The sequence below is a fragment of the Zootoca vivipara genome, chromosome 8, assembly GCF_963506605.1.
Source record: "Zootoca vivipara chromosome 8, rZooViv1.1, whole genome shotgun sequence".
NCBI lineage: Eukaryota > Metazoa > Chordata > Lepidosauria > Squamata > Lacertidae > Zootoca > Zootoca vivipara.
The window spans coordinates 83,507,596-83,523,760 of NC_083283.1; the positions used below are offsets into that span (position 1 = coordinate 83,507,596).

Consider the following 16,165-nt stretch of genomic DNA (forward strand, 5'->3'; position numbering starts at 1 on the left):
AGCTACCATGAAGTTCAAAACTTACCTAAGCAAGAAGCTGTGAATTGGTATAAAGAAATGGATTCTGAGATAACTTCTTTAAAAGAGCATAACACTTGGACTCTTGTACCACAAACCCCAGATATGAGAGTAATTGACTCAAAGTGGGTTTATAAAGTTAAAATGAATGACAAGAATGAAGTGGTAAGGTACAAGGCAAGATTAGTAGCCAGGCGATTTCAACAAGTTCCAGGCAAGGATTATGATTTATGTTACTCACAAAGTGTAAAATATGAGACAGTTAAGCTTTTGTTAAAAGACACATCCCAGCGTGGACATTCTCTTTATCATTTAGATATAAAAACTGCATATTTGTTTGCAGATTTAAAATAACAAATTTTTATGTGAATTCCTGATGGTGTAAATGCTGCTGAAGGATTGGTATGCAAACTAAATAAATCTCTTTATGGTTTGCACCAGAGTGGGAGAAACTGGCAGCAATCATTGGCGAAAGAATTACTGCATTTTGGTTTTTCGCAAGGAAAAGCAGGCAACTGTGTGTTTGTAAAAGGAAATGCAAATTCTGTAACAAAAATATGTGTTTATGTAGATGGCGTGTTAACTTCTACAAAAACTAAACAGGAATATAAACAAATAGTGTCACAGTTACAGAGAAAATTTGATGTGGTTGAATTGGGCATAGAAAAGACCCTGATGTTGGGAAAGATTGAGGGCACTAGGAGAAGGGGACAACAGAGGACGAGATGGTTGGACAGTGTTCTCGAAGCTACGAACATGAGTTTGACCAAACTGCGGGAGGCAGTGCAAGACAGGAGTGCCTGGTGTGCTCTGGTGCATGGGGTCACGAAGAGTTGGACACAACTAAACGACTAAACAACAACAACAAAAATTACTTATCCATGCAAATTGAGAAAGGCAAAAGCCTATGGTGTGTGGTTTCACATTTACAGATGAAGATAAGCCATTTCTTAACAAAATGTGTATCGTTCTGCCATAGGCAAGCTTAATTTCATTCAAAGAATTTCAAGACCAGATATAACGTATGCTTTTCATTTTCTGGCAAAATTTGTGGAAGAGCCCACTATGCAATGTTTTTCTACTCTTAAAAGAGTGGTAATGTATCTCAAACATACAAAACATTATAGGTTGCAGTTTACATCATGGATTGACAAAGGTTTTGAAATTTTCTGTGATGCATCTCATGCAGTGGAGCAAAATAATTACAGAGGTGTGTCTGGTATGATGTTTTTTTTATAACGGGTGTCTTTTTGAATGGAAGTCTCAAAATGAAACAATTATTTGTCTCTCCACAACTGAGAGTGAACTGTGCGCATGTGTTCAGGCCATTTGTGATACTGAATGGTATTTACAAGTATCTGAAGATTTGAAGATGCAAGTAACATTACCAGTGAAAGTTTATCTTGATTCCCAGAGCAGACTCGCTATTCTGTGTTCAGAAACTAATACACAGCGCACTAGAGTATTGAGATTACATTTGCAATTTGTAAAGAAAATGATTGCTGGCGAAACAATTGTATTTCAGTATGTTCCGGGTGACAGTCAAATTGCGGATATTTTTACTAAAATGCTTCCAAAGGTCACACATGAAAGACATGTACAAAATATGCTTGATGTTGTTCCACAATAATGAACCGCAGGGGAAATGTTGAGTGAACAGTTTGAGATTCATTACTGTTCCACAGAAATGTGTATCTCTTTAAAAGAAAGAAGGAAATGTAGTGACCTAGTTTTGCAGCTGTGGGGCAGTACAGCAGCTGATGTTAAGTTTGTATTGATTTAAGGCATGTCAGTAATCGCATACAGTATATGAGTAGTCTGCGTACCTTGCTCAGTACCCTGGGTGGTGGGTCTCTGGATGGGTCATGTTTCTGTAAAGTTCTTATGATTAGTGTAACTTCTGTTATTTTTCTTTAATTAAATCCACTCCTGATTATACTTTGCAGTCTCCCCAAAATGCTTTTTGTTGTGCAATAGTTACTCTGCTTAAATACGCCAACACTCCCTGTGGTTGGACTGCTCTTCTGCCTGGGTATGTCAGTTTAGTCCAATATGGAGTTAAAGATTTAAAAGCTTGGTTCTTTTAAAACTCTCAATTAAGATCCAGGCAGTGGAACTAGTCTTCTTTTACTTTCCCGAAAAAGCATGTGATAGAGTAGAATGTGAGGTATAATCTACAATCATGAAAAAATGAACTTTAGTGTTGCAGATACACAGAAGCTCAGCTGCATTTTAAGAGGGTCTTATTAGAGAGTATGAAGTTGTTGCTTTATTCTTGATCCCCTACTCCTGTTTCCCTACAACTGGTTCAGCTATCTATCCCCTTACCTAAAATTCTCTAGGCATCTCCCACCTTGACTACCGCTATGTTTTATTCTCTGGCTTGGACTTTGAAGCAGATGAAGACCTCCCTGTTTCTTCTTCTTCTTGTTTTAATACTGTTATGAGTTTGGAGGGAAAAGAAGGCTGTATGTCTTGCCCCCCTTCTAATTCATGGATCCAGCATGGATTTAATTCCTGGAATAGCTAGGCTAACTTCCTGATAAGATAATGGCCCTCTAAGTGTGGACCTTTAAGGTAAAAAAGGAAGTGTCTCTGTGCCGCATGACAAAGGCTTCCCTCCCTCAACAAACCGTTAGCTAGAAAGACAAAGGCCAGAATTGAGAGTTTAGTTACGTGAGATGAAAGGTAGAAGAGAGTGTGCAGGCTGGGAAGCTGGGATACAAAGTTACGCCTGATTTCTGCTTGAATACAAGGTTTGGCTATGGCGGAAGCAAAACCCCTCCATCATAGGCTCAGGTTGTGTATATGTGTAAATAAACAATATATCATAGACACCACAGTCTCCACTGTTCCTCATTCCAAAAGGAAACATGAACCTGGAATCCATGGAATTTCACATTGCTTGGAGATTGGGGTGGCAACAATACATATGAAGATCCACTACCATTTAAACACAAACATTAAACAAAGGAGATGTTTCTTAAGAAGTGTGTTAAACTTAGATTAAATGTGAAACAGCAAATTACAGTGTGAATAAGTAAAAAAAGGCAAAATTATCTTCAAGATTATAAAGATTTGTTAAATGTTTCAGTTCTTACAGTGATTCTTACAGAAACACTTGTTCAGCTGCAGTGAAGTTATTCTTGAACATTAAATAAAGGGTAAAAATAATACAACTAGATAAATATATTGACATAATCTTAGAGAGCAATTTTCACACAAATATTCATCACCAATTTATAAAACCTTTTCAAAGTTTAGTGAATGCAAAACATACCTGTTTGCAGCTCTGCCCTTCCTTATTGATATTTGAATCATTTGCAGTAAACAGAGGTCCAGAGATTTGAGAAGCCTGATGTCCTGTCAGTGTGTTTGTACAGCTTTCAATGGGGAAAAAAATCTGACTTTTCCGAGAGCCCGAACTGAGTGAAAATTCATGGCAATAAGTCTGAAGAAATGCCCTGACTCCATCAATGCCTACAAACTGTGAAACAGGAACCCCATTTAAATTTACACTTCCAGTGTCACATAACTGAGAATGTCTCCACTTACGAAGCCTTAGTACCAATAATACAAGGAGGAAAGTGAAGAACAAGCAGGAGACAAAAGCCACTGCAGTCACCAGGTAGAAAGTGAGGTCAGACTCAAGACTGATAGGAGCTGAGATGGTGCCCAGATCAGTGAGCATGTCAGGGATGCTGTCAGCCAAGACCACAGTAACAGTGACTGAAACCGACATTGGAGGCTGCCCATTGTCCTTGACTAAAACCACCAGGCTTTGCTTGAGGGCATCTTTCTCCAGAAAGAAGCGGGCTGTCCTGATCTCTCCCGTGTGGAGCCCCAGAGTGAAGAGCCCTGGCTCAGTGGCCTTGATCAGCTGGTAGGAGAGCCAGGCATTCTGGCCAGAGTCCGCATCCACGGCCACCACCTTAGTAACCAGGTAGCCTGGCTCAGAGGAGCGAGGGGCCAGCTCTATCCCTGTGGAGCCGTCGGTGGGAGGGGAGGGGTATAGGATTTGGGGAGCATTGTCATTTTGGTCCAGGATGAAGAGAGTCACTGAGACATTGGAGCTGAGTGGTGGAGAACCTCCGTCTTGGGCTTTGACCAGGAACTTAATCTCTTGAATCTCTTCATAATCAAAAGACCGTAAGACATAGATTACTCCAGTCTCAGAGTTTATAGAAAGGCAGGAGGAGAAGAAGGAGTAACTCATCTCACCTTCAGTGATTGAATAAGTAATTTTGCCATTCATCTCCCAGTCAGGATCAGTTGCTTTTAGTGTTAAAACAGAGGCTCCAGCTGAAGTATTTTCTGTAATTGAAGTAATATAGGACTTCTTTTTAAAGGTGGGTGGATTGTCATTTTTATCTAGTATTTTCAGTTGAATAGTGGTGGTTGTGGAGAGAGGAGGATTTCCTTTATCTGTTGCAATAACTGTAACATTGTAATTAGATACATCTTCTCGGTCCAGGGCTCTGCCAGTCACTAAACTGTAATAATTATCAAACGTTTTCTCTAAATGAAATGGCGGGTTGCCAAAGATGGAGCAGGTAACCAGCCCATTGTCTTCAGAATCTCTGTCTATTACTTTTAACAGGGCAATTATCGTTCCTTCTGGGCAGTCTTCACTCACAGCATTAGTAAGAGATGTGACTGCAATTTCTGGTGCATTATCATTTACATCAGTAATAGCCAACAAAATATTCGCTCGACCCGATAAGCCTCTTCCATCACGAGCTTGGACCTCCATTTCATACAAAGCACATTCTTCAAAATCTATCTCCTGCCTCACCCTTACTTCTCCAGTTCTCGGATCCAAATGGAAACTATTTGAAGCCTTTTCTGATACCTGCCTGAATGCATATGTTATCTCTGAATTAATGCCTTCATCCAGATCAGTAGCATGGACTGCTACAAGCAGGGAATTAACAGGAATGTTTTCTGCAGTGGTCACTTTATAAACAGATTCTGAAAAAACTGGCGCATTGTCATTTGCATCTTCAACAGAAACTTTGATGTGTGCAGTTCCGGATTTGACAGGATTCCCCCCATCACTGGCTGTAAGGATTAAGTCAGGCATGTCAAACCTGCGGCCCTCCAGATGTTTTGGCCTACAACTCCCATGATCCCTAGCTAGCAGGACCAGTGGTTGGGGAAGATGGGAATTGTAGTCCAAAACATCTGGAGGGCCGCAGGTTTGACATGCCTGGATTAAGTCATGGAAAGCTTCTACTTCTCGGTCCATAGACTTTTCCAGTACTAACTCAGCATATTTGGCTCCACTTGCTGTCATTTGCACATCAAGAAAGAAGTGTCTGTTAGGGCTGATTTGATAGCTCTGTAAAGCGTTCACTCCTAAATCTGGGTCCTGTGCATCTGGAAGGAGGAATCGGGATCCCACAGGTGTACTTTCTGGGATATTTAGCTGCAATGTCTCCACTTGGAAGGCTGGCGCATTGTCATTGATATCTTCGATTTCAATTTCTACTGTATAGACTTTTAGCTGCTCCTGAATAAGAATCTCCAACTTCAAAATACAAGTTAACAGACGTCCACATATTTCTTCTCTATCTAGTCTTTCATTAATATATAAATGGCCATTTTGGAAATTGAGGGCAAAATATTGTGTCCTACCTTCTGTAATAATCTGGACACCGCCAGGCAAGAGTTGCTTCATATCCAATCCCAGATCCTGTGAGATATCCCCAACAAAAGAACCTTCCTGCAGTTCCTCAGGAACTGAATAATGGATCTGTCCAGCAACTGCCTGAAAAACAGCTAGCAGTACAAGGCAGGATGACCGTCTCCTTCTATCCAAGAGTATTTGTATACAAGCCATTTCAGCCTCTGCCAGGTCCTATCAGTCCATAGATAACAAGCACCAGTGTTTAAAGGCTCTCTTAATAGACTAATGTGCCTGTTTAAGGCTTCCTTTTATTTTCCATCAAACAAGATCCTCCTTTTTCTTTTAGGTCAGAGATTATAATAAACCTTTTGTGTCTTTGCATCTCCGTGATCTATCTGGTTCAATCCAGTTTCTCTCCTCCTTGGTGAACAGTGACACCCAATGGATCAGTCAGTAAATGCAGTGTTTTAAAAAGCTTTACAAAATAACATTTCATTCCTTTTTATTTAATAACAGGTATAAAAACAAACTTCCATTAACGTACTGCATCCCGTCTAGAAAGCTCAATGGAGATTGGGTAAGCACCACAATGGATGAGAAACACAGTGCAGCTCCTCTTCAGCAGGATTGTGTCAAAAGTAATCAGTGACTATTGATCTAATGACAATTTCCACCTTAGTTTTTTTAATCAACCTAATTCAGAGTGCAATCACATGGTTTTTTTGAAGTGTCTTCTCCCAGTGTGGGAGTAGGGTTGCTGGAATGAGGGAGGGAAGGGGCAGAGCCGTGTGTGTGTGTTTAGAGATGTGGGCTCAGATTTTATGCTGGATAGCCTTGCCTACATCTTCACTCAGAGGTAACCTGCTGGTGAATATTTAGTGTGTAGGGTGGTAGAAGACAGCAGCCAGTGAGGGAAAAGCACTCTGCACCTGCTCAGACATGCTTTTCTTTCCATATAATAGTATCAGGTCTGCTATTGAAGACAGATTCTTAGACTAAGTACTGGAGGGTTCTTACTCAAATTAAGTCAGGGAAGACAGAGGCAAGAATTTTGTTGTTTAGTCGTGTCCGACTCTTCATGACCCCATGGACCTGAGCATGCCAGGCACTGCTGTCTTCCACTGCCTCCCGCAGTTTGGTCAAACTCATGTTCGTAGCTTCGAGAACACTGTCCAACCATCTCATCCTCTGTCGTCCCCTTCTCCTAGTGCCCTCAATCTTTCCCAACATCAGGGTCTTTTCCAGGGAGTCTTCTCTTCTCATGAGGTGGCCAAAGTATTGGAGCCTCAGCTTCAGGATCTGTCCTTCCAGTGAGCACTCAGGGCTGATCTCCTTCAGAATGGATAAGTTTGATCTTCTTGAAGTCCATGGGACTCTCAAGAGTCTCCTCCAGCACCATAATTCAAAAGTATCAATCCTTTGGCGATCAGCCTTCTTTATGGTCCAGCTCTCACTTCCATACATCACTACTGGGAAAACCATAGCTTTAACTATACGGACCTTTGTTGGCAAGGTGATGTCTCTGCTTTTGAAGATGCTGTCTAGGTTTGTCATTGCTTTTCCCCCAAGAAGCAGGTATCTTTTAATTTCGTGACTGCTGTCACCATCTGCAGTGATCATGGAACCCAAGACTAAGTACTGGAGGGTCCTTACACAAATTAAGTCAGGGAAGACAGAGGCAAGAATAGTTTGCCTTAGAAAGAAAGAGAGGGAGTTACTGGAGGAGGGAAAATGAAGAGTGGCCGGTGAGTTATGCTGATATTTGACTAGTCATTTATTATTATGCTTTGCTTCTCCTTCTTTGTAAAATGGGGCTCTAGCCTCTTTGACAGTCTTGTTACTGAAGGAGGGCTTATAAAATTGTCAATCAATTAAACATGCTGCATGTACTGTAGGTGTGCTATGTGTATTTGACTGTCATCGGTTATCTTATTTGGAACCACCTGCTTGCATACACTTTTAGTGTTTGTTTTGAAACACCTTTAAATCTGAATTTTGTTGGGCCACCTTTGCCCTCTGGATCACTGTGCTAGACTAGCCCCACCCACTCATGCACAACAATGCGTTGAATGCTAAATTGTCTACAACTTTGTGGGGTCAGTTTCAGCTTCTGCAGCCTGAAGACACGGGCAGGGTGCTTGCAGGGGTGCCCTCTCAATCCCTGCCAATATTGAGCCTGGGGGTTGACTGGATGGGTCCAAGCAGCAACGGTCTTTATTTTTATTTTTGCATGAGGGAGTGGCACTTAAAGAAGTTGGTGTGGGCACTACTGAAAAAGCCAGCCCTGGACAAATTGGCTTGCAGCAACTATTACCAAGTCTCAAGTAGCTTCATTCTGGGGAAAGTGAAAGAGTTGTGGTGGAACAACTGCAGCATTCCTGGATGAGAATGATTTTCTGGATCCATTCCAGTCTGGTTGATGCCTGAGTTCAGGACTGAATAAGCCTTGGTCTCTCTGATGGATGACAATCCTTGATTCTTTTGCTTGATATCTCAGCAGCTTTCCGTACCATTGATAAAGTGCACCAGTGAAGACATCTTGGACCCTGGCCCCTCTCTGGTGTGTGCAGCAATGTGCAAATGTGGCTTGAAATGCAGCTAGGAAAATCTACCTCGCTGTGTTTTAAGCTGCTAGCGTTTACATAGCCTTAGTGTACACCAACAGACAAGGATGGTATAAAATCCACTAGCTCCCAGGGGATTAGCAATCTTCCCTTCCCTCCCTCAATATCCTCTCTACCCAAGCACAGGCATCTCATCTTAAGAATCATAGTGGGAAAGAATCCATTTTTATATTGTGTTGCATTGCTGTCAAATGGCTAGTGGAGTACAAGTAGATTCAGGTTTGGTGGTCAGTCTCAGCTTCAGGTTTGGGAGGGCCCTTGGGCAGGACCTTGCTCAGTAAGCCCACCTGCTCCCCACTCCCATAATCACCAGGTGCTACTGTGTTCCCCCAAGCCGGAAAGGACAGGATAGCCTTCTGGTCATTGTGTGGTCTGACCTGACCTAAGTGTGTGGTCTGACCTGACAACCACCTACTAACTAAACCCAGTTCACTAATATATGGAGACTTTTCTTTTCAGTTCTGGTGCCTCAATTGTGGTCCAGCAGAGTTTTTGTAATGACAGTAGAAAAGAAGTGTTCCAAAAGTGCGGAAGGCAAGAAGTTAAGGAAATGCCAGCAGAGAACAGAAACCAAGGATTGATCAGTTGTAGCCAGATTTGTTGAATGTTAAGGAAAGTTACTTTGTTTGTAGCAGCAAATATTTCAGTTGCATGCTCTATTTATTTAAAACCATCTTTCACCAGAGATTTCAAGACAATTTAGAAAAATTAGAACAAGTAGAACAATAATAAATACACTCAGCTCTTGCCTCCTCCAGCCGTGATCAGTGACCAGAGGGAGAGGTGAGCAATGGCAGCTGCACATTTTTCTCCCTCCTATCCCTGCTCACTGACTCAGAGACAGCATCCGAACAAGCAAGGAGAAGCACCTGGAATCGGAGACCTCAGGGATTGCTCGTGGGCCCCTTGCTGTGGCCCAATAATGCCAGTTCCCAATGCCAGCTTGACTTAGGATAGTTCAAGCAGCTACTTGCCAAGAGCAATGAACCTCTCCCTGCTGATATAGATAAATCCAACCCAGTAACGAACCCAAATGCCATCTATTAAGGAAATACTTTAATAGGACCTCTTGTCTGCAAGTGTTTGTTCCTTTATGCCCATTTCTTTCCCATTATTTGCCACTAAAAAATTCAGCCATGGTCGCTAGACAGCAAATAAAGTGCAAATACCACTCACTTTCTGAATTTAGGGAGTGCAAATCAACTAATGTTTGGTGGCGTACTATACTGAAAATACATGGCTGAACCCTAGTAAATTAAATACAAATCCACTTTGCACAATTCTTAGCTCAGTGCTCAATGAGCTCTGCAGACTGTATCACATTCAACTTGTTTCTGCTTTGTACATTGTAAAATGTGAGCAATCTTAATTTTAGAAAATGAAACTCACCTGCTCAGAGTTTTGTCGTACTGTATCAGTGCTTGGATCTTCCATGGTTAATAAAGGACCTAAATTATCAGCCAGTGGATGAGATGCGAGAATATCTGTACAACTTCCAATTGGAAAAACCATTTTATTGTTTTGGGAGCAGGTAGTTAGTGAGCCATCAGGGCAGTAAGACTGAAGGAAAGCCCGGACACCATCAATGCCCACAAACTGTGAAACAGGTACTCCATTGAAATTTCCAAATCCTGAGCCACACGATTGTGAGTTTCTCCACCTATAAAGTCTAAAAGCTAGTAACAAAAGCAGAAAGGTGAAGAACAAGCAGGAGATAGCAGCTACTGCAGTCACCAGGTACGAAGTGAGCTGACCATCAGATTGTGGGTCTTCAGATACTGAGATGCTGCTCAGGTCCGAGAGGATTGCAGGGATGGTGTCAGCCAGCACCACAGTCAGAGTGGCTGAAGCAGAGAGAGGTGGCTGCCCATTGTCCTTCACTAAAACCACCAGGCTTTGCTTGAGAGTATCTTTCTCCAGAAAGAAACGGGCTGTCCTGATCTCTCCCGTGTGGAGCCCCAGAGTGAAGAGCCCTGGCTCAGTGGCCTTGATCAGCTGGTAGGAGAGCCAGGCATTCTGGCCAGAGTCTGCATCCACGGCCACCACCTTAGTGACCAGGTAGCCTGGCTCAGAGGAGTGAGGGGCCAGCTCTATCCCCGTGGAGCCATCAGTGGGAGGGGAGGGGTACAGGATTTGGGGAGCATTGTCATTCTGGTCCAGGATGAAGAGAGTCACCGAGACGTTGGAGCTGAGTGGTGGAGAACCTCCGTCCTGGGCCATGACCAGGAAATTAATCTCCCTGATCTCTTCATAGTCAAAGGAGTGTAGGGCATAGATTGCTCCAGTTTCAGAGTTAATTGAGAGGTAGGTAGGAAGGAAGGAATTTCTAACTATAGTCTCATGCTCACTGATCTGAGAGTAAGTCCCATTGAGCTCATTGGAATTCACTTCCGAGTAGACTTTCTTAGTGTTGGGCTGCACAATATCTCTTTCGATGATCGAGTAAATTATTCTGCCATTTTCCTCACAATCAGAGTCATGTGCCTTCAAAATAGTAATGAATTCACTTCTGTGGTTATTTTCCTCAAGATAAAAAGTGAATGCTATATTTTTAAAGGTGGGTGGGTTGTCATTTTCATCTAATATTTCTAGTGGGAAGTAAGCAGTTGTCGAGAGAGAAGGAGCCCCTTGGTCACTTGCTATTATTGTGATGTTATATTCTGAGACCCTCTCCCTGTCAAGGACACTTGCAATCTCCAAGTTGTAATAATTGTCAAATGCTTTCTTCAACAGAAACGGAAGTCCTGCTGGTATAGAACATGAGACCTCTCCATTTTCCCCATCATCTCTGTCATTTATATTTATAAGACCTATTACAGTTCCTGGAGGAGAACTTTCTGCAACCTTGCTGAAAAGTGGTGTAATTGCAATCTCTGGTGGATTGTCATTCGCATCCATGACTCTTAGGACTACTCTAGCGCGAGTAGACAAGCCAGCCCCATCTTGTGCTTGGACTTCCATTTCATGTGCTATAGATTCTTCAAAGTCAATATTCCCAATGACTGATATCTGCCCTGTTGCGGAATCCAAGTGGAATATTTTGGAAGCTTTGTCTGAAATTTTTCTGAATGAATACATTACCTTTGAGTTTATTCCCTCATCGAGGTCAGTTGCATTCAGAATTAACACGTGCGACCCTAGAAGCATGTTTTCCATAACGTCCGCTTCATACAGAGACTTACTGAAAATGGGAGCATTGTCATTTACATCTGCAACAGCAACACGGATTTGCACAGTCCCAGACCTGGCAGGTTCTCCTTTGTCAGCAGCAGTGAGAATTAGTTGGTGCACTTTTTGTTCTTCTCGATCTAACAGCTTTTCTAGGACTAGTTCTGCATATTTGATCCCATCAGCTCCAGCTTGTACATCCAGGGAAAAGTGTCTGTTGCTACTGAGATGGTAGCTCTGGAGAGAATTAGTCCCTAGATCTGGATCCTGAGCCCCTGGTAAAAGAAACCTTGCCCCATGACCTGAGTTTTCAGCAATTGTTAATTCAAACTCTTCTACAGGGAAGCTGGGTGAGTTGTCATTAATATCAGTTATTTCAACTTTAGCCATAAAAAACTTCACTTTATCCTTCACAAGAATCTCAAAATTTAACAGACATTTTTCTACCTGGTGGCAAATCTGCTCCCTATCAATTACTTCCTTGATAAACAAATGTCCATTTCTCAAATCAAGTGAAAAATATTGCTTCATACCTCTGGAAATTATCCGGGTGTCTCCACTTGATAACTCCTTTATGCTCAGTCCAAGATCCTTTCCAATATCTCCTACGAAAGAACCTTTCTCCATTTCCTCAGGAATCAAATAATGTATTTGCCCGGAAGCTACCTCCCAGACCATCACCAGCACAAAGCAAAGCACACTATTCTTTTGATAGCATAGAATCCTTCCAGCCATTTCCAGGTAGACTGTTAGATTGTTGTGCCCTTATTGTTCAGTTTGGACCTTATAAAGGTTCCAAGCGCTACCTAGATATTTCCTCCTGCAAATTCAGACTTGCTGAATGTGAATGTGAGCTTTGTGTATTCTTTGCCGAATGAGAGCAGAACAGGGTTTGTAGTTCTTGGCTTATGAGCAAACAGCGACACTTAGAGGTTCAATGAATAATTACACCAGTTTTAGTCCTTCCTCAGTGGTTTTTTTTTGGGGGGGGGGGAAGACTTCAAGCAAAACCCAACTAATTTTAGATAATAGTCTATTATTCCTAAGGAACATCAAATAGCAACTAGTCCTGTGTACCAAATTGCTTTACAATTTTTAGGTCAACCTATGGAAAGGTGCTGTTATATTAATTGTTCTGATCTATCTCCCAATTTCATGCCTATGATGTGCAAGGTAGGTATGTTTTCTTACATCTGATGAACTGGGCCACAAAACCATAATGAAGGGGCCACAAAACTGTTGTTTCTTTCTACAACAAGCTAACAAGCTAGCATGACTATCCCTCTGAATATGTTTCCCCATTGTTCCTATTTCATATCAGTAATAATAATAATAATTTTATTATTTATACCCCACTGATCTAGCTAGCTTGCCTTAGAGTATTGAAAATAAACACCGAGCATGCAATAAATCCATATATAATACTGGGAGAAAGCACGTGAGAGGGGACAGATTTTGAACTATAATCTTTTTTAATTTTCTATTTTCATTATCAGTTGTAGAAGGGGAGTATGTTTAGTAAAACAGTGAATTTTTAAGTGTTCTACAATGCATGAATGGACTTCATAAAGAAAGATTCTAAAGTGAGTGATTATATTGCATGATCCATGGGGATTAGTGGGGTTAGAATCCAGCACATCTCTGGCTGAGCCAAGAGGTTCTTGGTGCAACCAGGCTACCCTGGTATAACTCCCCATCCTCAGCTCAGACGAATATATGCTGGTGTATCTCCCCCTTCCAGGGCCAGCTGGGACCCAGGCAGCTGAGCCAAGCCAGACAGATCTTAAGCTGGTTTAAGTCCTGGAAAGTGGGCATGGAAAGGGCATGGTGGGGGAGGAGCTGGGGGGAGGACTTAGGCTGGATCCTAAGCTCATTGAGTAGGGTCAGATAACCCAGGTTAGCAAAGTAGGTTGGCAAGGAGGGTGATGTAACCCAAATCCATTTTCGAGGCTTGTTTTCCCTCCACCAGGCTTAGACATGCTTCAGAATGGAGTTTGGCTCTGGCATACTTTACCCCAGCTTAACTCCACACCAGGTTTTTATGTATAGGATTGCCCTAACACTAATCCTGCCTATGTATTACTATTTGTTCTCTGAGAGCCAGTGTGGTGTTGTGGTTAGAGTGTCAGCAGGGCCATCTTAAACATGCCCGGCGCCCTGGCACCGTGGTGCGACGGATCCCTCTGGCGCCTTCCCCCCGCCCCGTTTCCCAGCGCGGCACCACCCAGCCTGCCGTAGGGCCGGCCCTGGGCCAGGGGGCGCTGCCCGCCCCCTGTTGCAACGCTCCTGCGTGCGACGGAGGCGGCCCCAGGCCCACGCACCTCCGGAGAGCGGCCTGAAGCCGCTGAACAGCGGAGGCGCGCCTGGGGCAGCCTCAGCCGCGCCTCTCAGAAAGAAAATGAATTTTAGTTCCCCCAAAACAAGGGAAGAAGACAGGGTTGATATTTAACCTTCTTGGGGCACAATTCAAATCCTGATAAAAGTCAGAAATACCCAAACATTTGCTGGCATATCTGGTATATCAGGATTTGTGTAGTGCCCCAAAAAGGTGAAATCATATTTAAAGAAGAGTAGTTAAGCCCCTTGTTGAATCAAAGGCAATAGGAGCTCAGGAATTGGACAAAATAGAATATATATTGACTTGGACACCTAGCAATTGTCAGAATAATGTTATTGTCAAAATTCCTGTTCCTGTTCCAGAACTTGCCAACCTCAATCTCTCCCAAACAACTTAAGATCTGGACAACTATGCTCAGTAAATATATTACATGGGGGTAAGAAGCCCAGAGTCAATAATCAGATTCTGTAGATTCCACATTTACAGCCCTTACTTGGATGCAGTTCAGATTAGACATTTATGTTCCTTAATCAATAATGAAGATGGCAAACCTTGTGTAGGCATAGAGTTACTGCACCCATCTTACAGAGCAATTCATTTCTCCCAAGAGAACGAATTTCCTTACAATTTTCAAACCCTTCCCTGCAGGTGGCTCTCAAAATCTGGAACGTATTACAGCTAAATCCCTTTGAGAAACAGACCCCAGAAGTGCAATAAAAACTGGTTTCAGTATAATCAATTAATGCACTTCCTGTTAGATCTGGGGATAGCAGCCCAGGCAACCTGCGGTTTTGTGGGAAATACGATGTTTTTGTTGAGAACCAAGACTATGTGAACTAGGCATTGCAGCCACAGATGATGAAATTGTGGGTGAAAGAAACTTTTTGCTTTTTGTCAGTCCATATATGAGAAATTCTTTAAAACTGATACCTAAATGGTGTCTTACTCCCATGAAACTTTTCAGAATAATTAACACAGCAAGCTCACATTGCTGGAGATTATCTGGCGAACTTGGGAATTACCTTCATATGTGATGGCAGTGCCCAATGGAACAAATCTTTTCGTCAAGTGTATTCTCGGAGATTATACTTACCACAGGTTAACACACCAGTTTTAGCTGTGTTGAACTTTTCTGATGGTCCTAATCAAGATGTGTGGTTTAAAGATCTAATACTCCTACTAGTGGCTACATACTTGGAAGCAGAACACAAATGGTGGACTCTGGAGGGTATATTCCTAAACTCATAGGTGTGTCTGGAAAATTGCTTTAATAAAAAAAAATCACATCAAATCAGAAAATGAAATAGACTTTGCTTTCCTAGACCGATTGCATGATCCTTACTTATATGGACTGCTGCAAATTTTATTAGTATGGGAATGTATATTTTTACCTGTCTCTTCATTGGAGGGGATTATGGAATTAACTTGGAAACCCAGCAAATATCCTAAGGGTTAAATGTTAAGGTAGTGAATACTTCCTTGTTTATGTAAGAATTGGCACATCTCTTAACCTGTGGTTGACAAGGGGAGTCTACATCAACAGGTGAGTTCATTTCCTTACATTGTTTCTGTAGGTACACCATAAAAGATTCCCAGTCTTTTTTCAAGTCTCTATTGTCTTTATCGTTATTTCTTTCAGTCGGCTTCACCATTTCAGCATATTCCATCAGTTTTTCTTGCCATTGTTCTTTCTTTGGCATTTCATCGCTTTTCCACCTTTGAGCTAGTAGAGTTCTAGCCACTGTTGTAGTATACATAAATAATTTCTTCGTGTCTTTTGGCAAATCTTGACCTGAAATGCCTAATAAGAAAGCTTCTGGTCTTTTAACAAAGGTTATCTTAAACATTCTTTCCATTTCATTATAAATCATATCCCAATAATTTTTAATTATTTTACAATTCCACCACATGTGAAAGAACGTGTCTTCCCTTTCTTTACATTTCCAACACTTATTAGAGCTTCTATACATTTTTGCCCTTTTCGCAGGTGTAATATAAATGTAAAGAATATAATAATATATAATGTTAACTTTATTATATTAGGGAATAAGATAATAAGCAGGAGAAGTGAATGCATTATAAGCCAGAAGGGGAAGTTGGGGAAGTCACGGGGGAGGGGGTAATTGGGAATATATTTTGTGATTATTTCATCAGTGATTATGTTAAAATTTGTTGTTAAAACTAATAATAATATTTTTTTTAAAAAAAAGGATGATAGCCGTCTTCAAATGTTTGAAGGCTTTTCACTTCCTTCTTTTTTGTGTCTTCTCTTACTCTGTGCACTTGTAATTTTGTGCTTTTTATTATTTAATAAAGTGGTGTGTGTGTGTGTGTGTGTGTGTGTGTGTGTGTGTGTGTGTGTGTAGGCAGCAGGGTAAGTTATAAAGT

The 16,165-nt window shown here is 41.8% G+C and overlaps 2 protein-coding genes across 2 annotated transcripts; both read right to left on the reverse strand.

The window, feature by feature from the left end:
* Positions 1-36: 36 nt before the first annotated feature.
* LOC118079313 (protocadherin gamma-A10-like) lies at positions 37-6,968 on the reverse strand. Its single transcript, XM_035103402.2, has 2 exons — positions 5,255-6,968; positions 37-5,116 (listed from the first exon to the last, which is right to left on the reverse strand). Exons 1-2 carry the CDS (start codon positions 5,858-5,860, stop codon positions 3,272-3,274), a joined length of 2,451 nt encoding a protein of 816 aa, XP_034959293.1. The 5' UTR covers positions 5,861-6,968; the 3' UTR covers positions 37-3,271.
* Positions 6,969-6,972: 4 nt separating this feature from the next.
* Positions 6,973-12,267, reverse strand: LOC132592569 (protocadherin gamma-A12-like). Its single transcript, XM_060278117.1, has one exon. It carries the CDS (start codon positions 12,172-12,174, stop codon positions 9,643-9,645), a length of 2,532 nt encoding a protein of 843 aa, XP_060134100.1. The 5' UTR covers positions 12,175-12,267; the 3' UTR covers positions 6,973-9,642.
* Between the last annotated feature and the right edge of the window lie 3,898 nt (positions 12,268-16,165).